The 12,496-nt window shown below is 49.1% G+C and overlaps 1 protein-coding gene across 3 annotated transcripts in view; it reads right to left on the bottom strand.

Moving 5' to 3' along the window:
• Positions 1 to 12,496, bottom strand: part of CHST15 (carbohydrate sulfotransferase 15) — an 84,932-nt gene that overhangs the window by 28,829 nt on the left and 43,607 nt on the right. For all 3 annotated transcript variants that reach the window (XM_060033884.1, XM_060033883.1, XM_060033885.1), the window contains 3 exons: positions 4,152 to 5,200; positions 3,106 to 3,445; positions 1,039 to 1,185 (listed from right to left, as the gene is read on the bottom strand). In XM_060033884.1, coding sequence (XP_059889867.1) covers positions 1,039 to 1,185; positions 3,106 to 3,445; positions 4,152 to 4,697 — 1,033 coding nt within the window. In that variant the 5' untranslated portion in view covers positions 4,698 to 5,200. The remainder of the gene's footprint in view (positions 1 to 1,038; positions 1,186 to 3,105; positions 3,446 to 4,151; positions 5,201 to 12,496) is intronic.

The following is a 12,496-nucleotide window of genomic DNA, read 5'->3' as shown; positions in this document are numbered from 1 at the left end:
TCCCAGAGGCATATGGTATGGGAGTCACAGTCAAATATTAATTAAGATTTGTAATTTGAGGTGTTAGAACTCAAGGCTGCAAGAAAATAGCTAGTAGCCAGTTCACACTGGGTGAGAGGGTGTGATCTCATCTGGCTCCTAGGACCTGATTCCTTTGAGTTAAAAATAAATAAATAAATTGGGGCTTAGGCATGTAAGCCTGTCCCCCTGGATATGGGAGTCAAGTAAAGACCCATCTTTCAAATGGTTGATTCCAATTCCTTTTAGTCACTAATAGAGTCACCGAATTTAGAGAATCAAAACATAACAGATTTAGGAGAATAAAAAAATAGATCACTGCCTCAGGTAATCAATTTAAGCAAAATATGTGATCAATTTCTCCCTTTCAGAGGTGTAAGTGGATAAATGTCTTCTCCTAAGCTGAATCCAATAGAGAGAGTGAATAGATATGTTTTTTATAAAACACTCTTGTGAATTTTTTTAAATGACTATTAATCAAACCACCTCATTTTGAATGTCTAAAGGCATCAGCTTGACAAGGCCTAAGCTTTTTCAACAGCAGTTAGTCACCCACGATGCAACAGGGTGGCGTCTGTTTCAGGAGAGGCCACCTCTGTCTTTGCAGGGTCCCAGCGGCCAGGGAGTACAAAAGCCCCAAGAATTAAACTGATGACTAACTGGTTCATTTTACATTCATGATCCCCCAACCAAACGTACTCAGGTGGGTGTATCATGAAAAGCAATCAAGCATGCAAGCTTAATTCAAGTAAACGCAAAGAAATGGCAACTTTTCCAAAAAGCCAGTTCCGGTGTGCTTGAGTCTCCACAGAACTAGAGTCTACTAAACATTTCTGCTTTATTGAAGTTGCACGAGCACTATGAACCTTTTACACGGGGGTGAGAGTGATGGCTAGCGGGGAAGTGCATGCACGGCAGCTGCCAGCAGCCATCCTGCAAATGCTCGCAGGTGCAGTGAAGCCCGGCCTGGCCCAGGGCAGAAGCAGGGGGGCCTTGGCGGGAGTTACACGGACGCCATACCGATAATGATTCTATTCATCTTGCTCTGTTCCTTTGCAGAGCTGGCCTGCAGTCCTTGATGAATCTGGTGTGCAGCCAGGTCAAAGAGGTCCAGATAATCTTCCACGGGATAGCGGTCCCGCAGACCATCTCTCAGGCGGACGATTCCTACAAGAACCAGGAAGCAGGAGTTAGGACAAAGCTGCCACGGCTGGGCTGATGGCTTCTGGGGAGTGACCACAGGGGATGGAAAGGTCCAAGGGCCCAGCTGCAGCAGCCAAGGCTCAGCCCAAGGAGCTGCAAGAGAGGGAGGGGCGTCTGTGAATGGGCCATGATCCTTTAACTCACGTGCACTTCGAGGGGTGGAATGCACCACCATTAAGCTGCACGGTAGCCACTGAAAGGCTGGCAGGCCTGTTCAAGAACTAGAATAGAGTCTACTCGGAGGGACAGAGAGTTTGGGGCCGGTTAACACGTGCACCAGGTGAGGCCCCCCCAGGGGCGGGGCAGCAGCGGTGTCAGGATACACACATTGGATCAAAAGAAAAGGCAGCCCATCGGAGGGGCGGCATCCTTTGAAGCTCAGATGAGCCTTCTACACCAGGGCCGAACAGCATCTTCCTGAGGTTCTATTCCATCAAGCAGTCTGTCCACCTGTCCAAACAATAAGGGGAATCGACGGTCCCCGGACGGACACCTGGGTTATTCTGGCATCAGCCACATGCAGCCTAAATTCTGCCCTTGCCTCTCAAGTGGGTACATTTCACTTGAAAATGTACTGACAACACACTGCCCTAAACCCCAGCCACCAAGGTTAATGGAAAGTGGAGAGAGAGCATCCGGGGCAAAACAGCAAGAGGTTCAAAGTGACACTGGAGCCCAGACTCCAGAGGCCCACATGCCCCCGTGCCTCTCTCTCCTCTGCCAGTGGGAACCTGGTTTTCACGGGGGAAAATGGTGAGCTGCGTAGGGGAGGCCGCTCTTCAGACGAGTAGAGAAACCCTGGCTCCCACAGCTGCCGCCGCCAAGCACAAAAGACACATGTACGCTTGCTTCTGTTCACTCCAGGAGGAACAGCAAAGGGATTAAGTCAAACGTTTGTCGGGAAACACATTGAGACCAAACGCAGAGTTGGTCTCAACTTAGGCTGTACTACGGAAAACGTTCAAAATTCCCTTCCAAGCAACCTAGGTCCTTTGCACAGAAACCACCCTCGACGGCTTCCCGAACTTTGGCGTTTGTCATCCCTTACCTCCAGTGACCAAACGTCTCCTGGCATAAGGGAAAAGGTTAAGGAGAGGAAACAGTGACCCAAGAGCGATGGGTGGCTCGAGCAGAAGGCAGCCTGCATGCCAACCCCGCGGGAAAGGGGTGGGGTGCTGTGAGCAGGGTCTCCCAGAATTATCTCCCTGGGGCTTTCATTCTGACCCTGCGAAGCCGAAGGGTCAGGTCAGAGAAAAGAAGCCCGAAGCAGCTTAATGACAGGCTCAGGGCCCTGGGATGAACCGGCAGGAAGCGGAAGCCCCGCTCATGCAGCCGTCTTTCTCTCTCCTGCCACCTCCGGGGGTGGGTGTGTGGGTGCCGGGCTCCAGCAGGAACAGCACGGAGTTGGGAGCTGGATGCGCAGCCCCCGACAGACGTTCACGCGGCCAGCACTCACCACTCCCGGGTGCTGCGTGTGCCCTTCCGAACAAGAAGAGCTGCTGATCCTGACCCCTCGCCCTCGCCCTCCCCACCGCCGGGGCTGCATACATGCTCACCGGGTGGTCGGGAGCTGGGTGCTCGGTCCTGCTGGATGTCTGCGTGGGGATCCCTAAACCAGAGAATTGTCAGATCTCTGCATCTTGGCATGTTTTCTCCTCTCCCCGCCCTGCATCCCTCCTGGGGCCTCGCACAGCCCTGCTCGGGTCAGTCTCAGGGCTCCCACGCCAACCCTGACCATGACCCCGAACCTGACGGTGACCCCTGATCCCGCCACCGACGTGCGTGTAAGGAGCGACTGGATGAAGGAGGCAGATGCACCGGGCTTGGTGAGAGACCTCCACGTGCACCGTCACCACGGGGACCGGGGACCGCGCTGGCACGCACCGAAGCGCTTCCGGGTCCACCAGTGCGGCTCCTTGATGGCGGAGAACTTCACTTCCGGGTGCAGCCGCAGGCGGTCGTAGAGGTCGGTGGTACCGCACTTGGGCTGCCCGATGATGTAGAAGTGCGGCAGGCAGCGGAGGCGGAAGTGCTTGCCGTGCGCGTGGGACAGGTGGCCCCAGAAGGCCTTGCGCAGGGCGTCGAAGGTGGAGCGGAAGCGCTTGGAGTAGAGCACGTAGGAGTTGGTCAGATAGGGGTCGGTGGTGTTCCTCCCCGTGAACTCCTCGTACCAACAGGGGCTCTTACTGTTGGGGAGGAATTTGTGCGGGATGACTGAAAACATCTGCGGTCAAAAAGACAAAAAGGGGGAGAGACGCACCGAGGGGAAAACATTAGCACAAGCACATTCTGTCCACAGTATGATCCTGTCCTGAGACTTATTCCAGCGTTCACATTGGAACTATTATTGGCTGACGACTAAATACTAAAACAAAGCAAAACTTGGTAAACAGCCAATGACCATGCATTTCCTTAACCCCAAATAAAAATAAAATTTGGAGAGAATGAAAATAAAAGTTCAATCAAACTCCATTCTACCATGATTTACCTTGCACACACACACACGCACACACACACACACGGCAATCTAACTAAACTAAAGAGTTGGAACTTTTGACTATGTAGCTGGATATTTAAATGGCCGTTAGAGGCAAACACTGTGATTAGGACAGACTAGAAACAAGATGACGGTAATCTACAAAAGCAACTTTAACTGCCAGGGCCACATTTCAAGCAAAAAGTCCCGGGAAGGAATTATTAGGAGGGGCGTCCTTCAACATTGCTTGCTGCGCCATTCAGTACAGAATTCCCTTCTCTGGGCTAACTGCGTGGACACGGACCTCCCAGTGAGCTCTCATCCATAAGGCTGTCAAATTACCATTGCTACACTTGAGAAATTTTTGGTCATTTTCTTCCCAAAGGTGGTGACAGGAAAGGAAGCAGCAATTTTTTAAAAATCAGTCCACAGAAATGAGCACCAGGCTACTCACGTGCAATTCCTGCTTCTTGAGATCTTCCACGTCTGGGAGCTGTCTGGTTGTGAACTCAATCCTGGCTGTGATGCTGCTGATAATTAATTTAATGCTTGGATCGTCCTTCACGTACGAAATATTATTTACAGAGGGTTGGTGATGATGCTCTTTTGTGTCACTCGGATTTTCACCATCCATCAAGCTGGGATTGCTGGGGAGGGCTCCGTAATGGAAAGGTGATGAGATCAGAAGCTCTTGGTGGACCCCAGAAAGGATGTAAGAAGCCATCACCAACGTCATTATTATCAATCCAAAAACGAGGCTGCATCGCTTCCCCTTCTTGAAGCGCAGAAACCCACTCCAGCTCTCATTCCCTTCAGCCCTCACTTCGAGAACGGCAAGCAAGTTCATCTGCTTACCGTCCACTCGAAACACAATTTTGTTTTCTCCTTTGCACATGGGGCACTCCTGGCGACTGTGATGGGGGCCTCCTCGGCAGCTGACCTGCTGTGTGTGTGCTTCGTCGGGCAACAGCTGGATGCAGCAATTAATGCAATGCCTCATCGTAATGCCCTTGGGCTGCTGGCCCGCCGAGCCATGGGCGAGTCCCCAGGGAGTCCGGATGCCTGCAAGTCGTGCTGGAAAACTTCAAGGACGTCTCGTGATCACATACAATGGTTGAAAGGCACAAGCAACAGAAACAAATATAAAAATGATCAGGCGCTAAAACACCAGAGAATGAGGATGCGTGTTCTTTGGTTCGACTCCGAAAGACAACACGAATGATCTCCAATTGTCATGGTCTGTAAGAGCCACTGCAATCCTGGAAAAAGCCACAAGGTCGGGAGCAATTCTTCCTGTCCTTCAGGTTTTTCCCATGGCACCAAATGAAGTGGAGGAGTTCTCACTGGAGAACATGGGAACACCCCAGGGATTAGAAGATCTCATGGCCTCAATGAAGGATGGATTGGCGCACCACCCACACAGAGTCCATGAAGATTTCTTCTTTTACAGCCTGTGTTCCTTTGAAATGTTTCCTCTTCAAAACCTTTAAGATGTCAGATTGCCTAAACAACAGAGAAAAGAGGTTGTATTACATTATGTGATGATAGCAATAACCCTGGGACCATCTTCCAAGGAGAGACGTTCACGCTTCTTTTCCACTTCTCAATTTTGGCCAAGCTGACTGGGTCACAAGCAAGTTAATCATATAGGATATATGAAAATCATATAGGATAAAGGGAGAGGTTTCGGGTCTTTGGTGCTTGGCTTTGGAGTTCAGTCTCTGCCTCCAAATGTGGCCCCAACACCAGCGCCACCAGCACCATATTAAACACCTCCTACTTTGCACAACCCACATATTCTGTTATGCCTTTGCCTTGACACATCTAAGTGACTGGATCCCCCTGTCCTAGGACTTGCAGTCATTCTCAGATTCATGCACAGTCAGACTATGAATTTGAGGGATGAATTGAAATATCAGTGCTGTTAAGTCAACAAAAAATCCAAGAAGGAGGATGTTTAGGGTGGGAGCAGGCAGAGAAAATGGTTTTTACTCTCCCAGTAGCACCAATAGTCTCTTAACCTAGAGCTAACATTTATTACTAGCTTAGGACGCAAAAGTTAATGAAAATTTAGAAACACTGAAATGATTCTCTCCTTCAGTAGAATGTATCATATTAAAAATTTTTTTTTGACTTTAAGTAATTAAGCAATTAAATCCAACGTGCAGTATTCCCCTGAGCAACACAACACTTTAGACCCTAAAACAATTTTTCACTTTCGTCATCCTGGGGAAAACATGACTCTTCAAAATCCATTAACAGAAAATCCTGCGGTTATAAAATGTATTGTTGCCCAAATGACACTTCTTTGTGGATGTTGTAAAAAGAGCAAAAAAGGAGACCTACTTAGTTTGCAGCAGTGGTATAACAATGCTAACCAGGTAGCTGTGTGACCTTGAGCCAGCCATATAAACTCTCTGAGCTCTGGTTTCCTCACCAGTCAAATTAGGATAAAAAGTACCTCCCTTTCAAGTGTGTAACAAGTAGTATATCAGCTAACGCATGTGAAGACTTTGCATAATGCCCACACATATTGAGCATCCCATGAAAGGGAGATAATAATAGCATCATCGATGACTATTACTCTTATTTTTTAATTGTCAGTGAATGCCAAGAACATCTGAAGTGAATCAAGGATGGGTAATCCCATCCCGTTATTTTTCCTTAGCACCTCAGAATCACCCAGGGGTGGCAGACTCACCTCCAATTCTGCATACACACACCCCTCCAACAATCCTAGAGAAGGTGGTATTAACTATCCCTGCGTTAAGCCCCCCTCCCGTTGGCTGAAAGGCTGAACAATCAGAACTCACCAGCAGAAATATTCCCTCCCCTTGGACCGAAAGGCCCATGTCTTGTCAAAACACAATGACCAAGAAATAGCCAAGCAGTTTCCTAAAACATCTTCCACAAAATGTCCTGCATGTTGTCCATAGGTCAGTGCTTAAATTACCTGGAGAAAAGGTGAGATGGACCAAACTACACAGACTTCTTTAGAGTAGGATTTTTCACAGGAGAAGAATATAATACACAACGTTTCCAAAACATAATTGGCCAAAGAACTCTCACTACTGTCTCAAGGAAGCAGTTTGAGGAATGCTAGCGAGCAAAGGCTGAGATACGGGTCAGAGCAGTTCTGAGAAGTGCAGAGGAGCAGGGGCTGTGGGAGGGTTCGGCTGGAACCAGGCCAGTGCCTCGGGCCGCCACCCACTCATCCCAGAGAGCAGTGGGAGGATGTGCCGGGAACCTCAAGGCTCAAACCTCTGCCCCCAACTTGTTCAACCACCCCTGACCCATCACTGGGTACAAACAATTCTCCCCAACAGGAGAAACAAGAGGGCAAGCTCCCCTACTTGGGAACCCACTCACTAGGCCAAGAAAACATTTTTCACACGCCAAAAACAAGGCCACGTGGGGTTAAAATAAGGCTCCAACCAGCATCGCAGCGGGGAGCTGGTCGCACCCTTCTGTCTGTCTCTCTGGCTACAGGAGGCCTAATTCAATTTTTTTCCAAACATGGTCTTTGAAGCTCCAAGACAAGAATGTACAAAATCTGGACCCAACAGGATGGGCAAAACATTCCTCAACAAGAACAAAGGTTTCCTTTGACAAGCAAAATAAACAAATAGACCTGAGTAGGCAGAGACGCGGACAGTCTCAACCGAGAGGCCTGGGACGTGGTGAGCCAGAGGATTTGTCCCCTGGGCAGGCTGCACCCTCCAGCCAGACCTCCCACTCCACGTCTCACTTTTTTTTTTTTTAACATCTTTATTGGAGTATAATTGCTTTACAATGGTGTGTTAGTTTCTGCTTTATAACAAAGTGAATCAGTTATACATATACATATGTTTCCATATCTCTTCCCTCTTGCGTCTCCCTCCCTCCCACCCTCCCTATCCCACCCCTCCAGGCGGTCACAAAGCACCGAGCTGATCTCCCTGTGCTATGCGGCTGCTTCCCACTAGCTATCTACCTTACGTTTGGTAGTGTATATATGTCCATGCCTCTCTCTCGCTTTGTCACAGCTCACCCTTCCCCCTCCCCATATCCTCAAGTCCATTCTCTAGTAGGTCTGTGTCTTTATTCCTTTCTTACGCCTAGGTTCTTCATGCCACGTCTCACTTTTTAAATGTAAAACGGGGAGCAGAGAACTGGGGAGACAATTCCAGATGCCTTAAGGGCCTCAAAGAAACACTCTCCTATAATTCATTCATTCCTCCCTTCTGTGATTCACCAGATCCCTTCTGAAGGTAGATTGTGCACTGGGCACTGCCCGAGATGCAAGTCCAGGTGTGGAGGCCTGAAACCAGCATGCGATGGGGGCTGTGATGTCATAAAAAATACGTATTCGGTCTTTGTCCCCTGTTCCTGGCGCAGAGCTTCTAAAACGCTTGGAACTTCCTGAGTGATAGGGGTGACAGGGACAACACCTTTTGTTATTCATAACAAGCCCCTTTCAACCACACCTCAGTTTATGCTTGTGAGGTGACTATTGCTGGGGCCCCCAGAGAGCTTCAGGATGGGGCTGGTAGCCAGAAAGACCAAACCTTGATTAGAAGCTTGGAACTTTCAGCCCTGCCTCTCCAGCCTCCAGGAAAGGGAGAAGGGCTAGAGATTGAGTTAATCACCAATGGCCAAAGATTTAATCACTCATGCCTACACAATGGAACCTCCATAAAACCCCCTAAAAGACAGGATTCCGAGAGTTTTCTAGTTGGTGAGCTCATGGCAGTGCTGGGCGGGTGGTGCAGCCAGAGGGGGCGTGGAAGGTCCAAGACCCTCCCCGCAGACTGCCCCGTGCGTCTCCTCCATCTGGCTGTTCTTGTATTATCTCCTTTGTAATAGTCAGTAAGGCACTCTCCTGAGTTCTGTGCATTATTTTGGCAAATTATGGAACCTGAGGAGGGGGCTGTGGGAACCTCTGAATTTGCAGCCAATTAGGACAGAAGTGTAGGTAGCCTGGGGACCCAAGACTTGTGAGTGTGGCCTGAAGTGGGGGCAGTCTCAGAGGACTGAGCCCTTGACCCGTGAAGTCTGTGCTAATTCCAGGGAGTTACTGTAAGAATTCAACTGAATTGTGGGACACGCAGCTGGTGTCTTAAGAGTTGGAGATTTTGCTGGTGTGGGAAAAAAACCCGGGGTTTTTCCTCTCTTGGAGGAAAAAACTGTAAACCTATCTTACACTTACAAATTCCATCAAAACATATGGCCAGCGTATAGTATGTCAAATACTTGACTGAAAACAACAGCCAAGGCTTCCCCGGTGGCGCTGTGGTTGAGAATCCGTCTGGCAATGCAGGAGATGCGGGTTCGAGCTCTGGTCTGGGAAGATCCCACATGCCGCAGAGCAACTAAGCCCGTGCACCACAACTACTGAGCCTGTGCTCTTAGAGCCCGTGAGCCACAACTACTGAAGCCCGCACGCCTAGAGACCGTGCTCCGCAACAAGAGAAGCCACTGCAATGAGAAGCCCGCGCTCCGCAGCAAGGACCCGACACAGTCAAGAATAAAAAATAAATAAATAAATTTATTAAATAAATAAGTAAATATAAAAACAACAGCCCATATAACCAGGTGAATACATTGCTGTGAGCCTTTGTAAGTGCAGGACCTGGAGCTTGGAGGCTTCCAGGCCACCCTTGTCAGCCTCGACAGCAATGGTGCCGGAGTGACCATGACAGGGAGGGCTTTTCTCCACCAGGAGTTAGGGGCTGCAGGGCAACAGACAATAAAAAGTCACAAATGAATAACACCATCTCAGATGCTAATAAAGGGTAGGAAGAAAATATAAAGGGAGAAAACAAGGAAACCCTTGAACAGGAGCTCTCAATGCCGCACCAGGGCCGGATAATTCTTTGTTGTCAGGGGCTGTTCTGTACACTGTAGGATGTGTAGCGGCATCCCTGGCCTCCATCCCCTGGGAGAGCTGATGCCTTAGAGGAAGGGGAGATAGAGTAGAGAGGATGGCCAGGGAAGACCTAACTCAGGAGGGGACCTCGGAATGATGAGAAGGAAGCCAGCTACGTGGAGATCAGGGAAGTAAAGACCCCATGAAGAAGAGAAGCTGGAGATCAAAGCCCATGGGGACCGCCAGGAGAGCAGACCGCTGGGCTATGCGGCAGGTGCGGGCGGGGGAAACGGATGGGAGAAAAGGCAGGGGCAAGACTCTGGAAGGCTGGGTCAGGGCTAGGATTTGTCCAAACACAAAGAGTATTTGTATTTGCCCAAATACATAGATGCACACTATGTATGGTTTCAAAAAGATCTTTAAAATAAATATAACTATGAACATAACTCGGTGAAGAAAAATCAAATTCACGTGACTGGACTGAAGGGAAAATGGATTGCTGCTTTCTTCCTGGATTGGCCTTTTCCATATGCCACCAATCATCCCAAGAACAGTCATTCCGAAACCTAACACCCAGGTTATTCTTTCTTAAGAAATAAGCAATGGATATCACTGCACTTCACCTGTCTGGAATGTCCACGTTTTGGTGCCAGTGGACTCAGATGAGAGAGGACCCTTGGCGCTCCCATTCAGGTATTAAACCAGAGTTCTCAGGTATACATTTCAGTGAGATTGCTCCCCAGCCTGGGCTCAGCACTGTGCCCTGTGCATGCAGGCTGTAATTGTGGGAACCTAGTACCACCGTAAGAGATCACATAACTGGTCCCAAAATAGAAAGCGTTCAATTACCCAGCCCTGGCTAGGATGGCCCCTATTAACCTAGGCACCCCGAGCATCATTAGCAAGCCGTTTATAACAAAGCTGTAATCGAGAGACCCAGATATACCACTTCAGATTAAGTAATTGAATGCCCCCTCAGTGTAAGATCGATAAAGGGCATCCAATTTCACCCCAGGAAAAACTTATTAAATTATTGTAGCTCGAAGCTGATATGGCAGAAGAAAGATGTACAAAACTTCCAAAGAAATCTGGATGAATTTAAATAAATAGCTTCATTTAGGTGGAACATTTACATCTGCCCTCTGGGAGTAGAGAGGAAAAAAATAGCTAATTACATTATTTTAGTTTAATGTTTTAAAGGAAAAAAATTGATGGGTCTTAATTAACCTTTACTAAAACACAAAGCCTTTTTCTCATCAGTATGTCTAACTGCTGACACTTCTCTTTGGGCTATGCATATGGAAATAAGTTTTTTTCAAGGAATATTAATCAACAAGTGACAAAAGGAACATCTTTCACATTTAGAGTTTGTCACTGGGACTGAGACGAAAGCTAACAAGACTGGAGGGTTCTGGACAAACAACAGATGATCAGCTTCAATCTCATACCTGGATTTTATGCCTTTGACCACATCACAGTCAGTGAACAGAATAAGGCTACATTCCTCAATTAACACTCATTGGCCGACAGCACAGTGGGAAGAATACAGCCAGCAGTCACGTGGGCCAGGATGCTAAAGTTGTGTCCACCTAGTGACTGCAGACAAGTCCCTTAAGTGATCTGGGCCTCTGTACTCTCAAAAGTCCTTGACGATAGTAACAGATCACATACAGCGCTGGAGCCTGGGTGCTCACGCAGGGTTACCCGGCTTTGACCTTGAGCAAGTCTACTAAACCTCTCTCCTCCCGTTTCCTTGGATGGAAACTGGGAATAACCTTAGGGTCTATATCATAGCACTGCTGTGAGCATTACATGAAACAATTCACGTCAAGTGCACAGAAGTGTCTGGCTCACAGTAAGTGCTAAATAAATGTTAGTTATTATTATATATACGTAGTCCTGGCCCACAATAAGTATTGGATAAGTAGCAGTTTATTACTATTCACGGCAGATTGCATTTTGGTTCCAGTTTCTTATCTCTCCCTATATTTACCACCTTCACCACATAAATGACATTGCAGCTCCTCCGATCAAAGGAGTGGAATACATTTCTCCAGCCTTTGGCTTGGGTTTGGAAACTGCTTTGGCCAACAGAATGAGGCAGCAGTGATAGGCCAGTCCCAAGCCCAGGCCTTAGAGGGGTCGAGTGTGTCCGCCTACCCTCTGCACCTTCACCCTCGCTGTGGGAAGAACGCGGCAGCTTGGCCAGGAGGATGAGAGACCCATGGACCGGAGCCGCCTGGCTGAGCCCAACCTGGAACAGCCAATACCCTACTGACCCCCAGCCAATCTCTACAGACATATGAGAAATAATAAACGGTTTCTGTTTTAAGTCACCGAGTCTTGTTTTGTTATGTGAGAAATGTTAACCGAAGTAAGATCCCAGGAAGAGGGCTGGGGTTGGCGGTGTGAACACAGCCTGAAGGGGGCTAGTGCACCACGGCTGGCCGGGAGGGAGTCCGGGGAAAAGTCTGGACCTGCCTAAGAGGCAAGAGACCACTGTTTCGGGGCGCGTGAGGAGAGGGGATTCAGAGCACCGCCTAAACGAGCTCCAGAGACGGGCACGAGCTGCGGCTATCAGCGTGGACCCCAGAGACGGGCAGGAGACGCTAAGGCTGCTGCTGCCGCCACCCAGAAGCCTGTGTGCGAGCACAGGTCACTCTCCACACCCCCCTTCCGGGGAGCCTGTGCAGCCCGCCACTGCCAGGGTCCCGGGACCCAGGGACAACTTCCCCGGGAGAACTCACGGCGCGCCTCAGGCTGGTGCAGGCCCTCCCCGCACTCCGTACCCCTCCCTCCCCCTGGCCTGAGTGAGCCAGAGCCCCCTAATCAGCTGCTCCTTTAACCCTGTCTGGTCTGGGCGGGGAACAGACGCCTTCAGGCGACCTACACGCAGAGGCGAAGTCAAATCCAAAGCTGAACCCCAGGAGTTGTGTGAACAAAGAAGAGAA

The sequence above is a fragment of the Delphinus delphis genome, chromosome 16 (genome assembly GCF_949987515.2).
Source record: "Delphinus delphis chromosome 16, mDelDel1.2, whole genome shotgun sequence".
Classification (NCBI taxonomy): Eukaryota; Metazoa; Chordata; class Mammalia; order Artiodactyla; family Delphinidae; genus Delphinus; species Delphinus delphis.
Note: the sequence above shows the minus strand (reverse complement) of the source record. Positions and strands in the feature narration are given on the sequence as shown.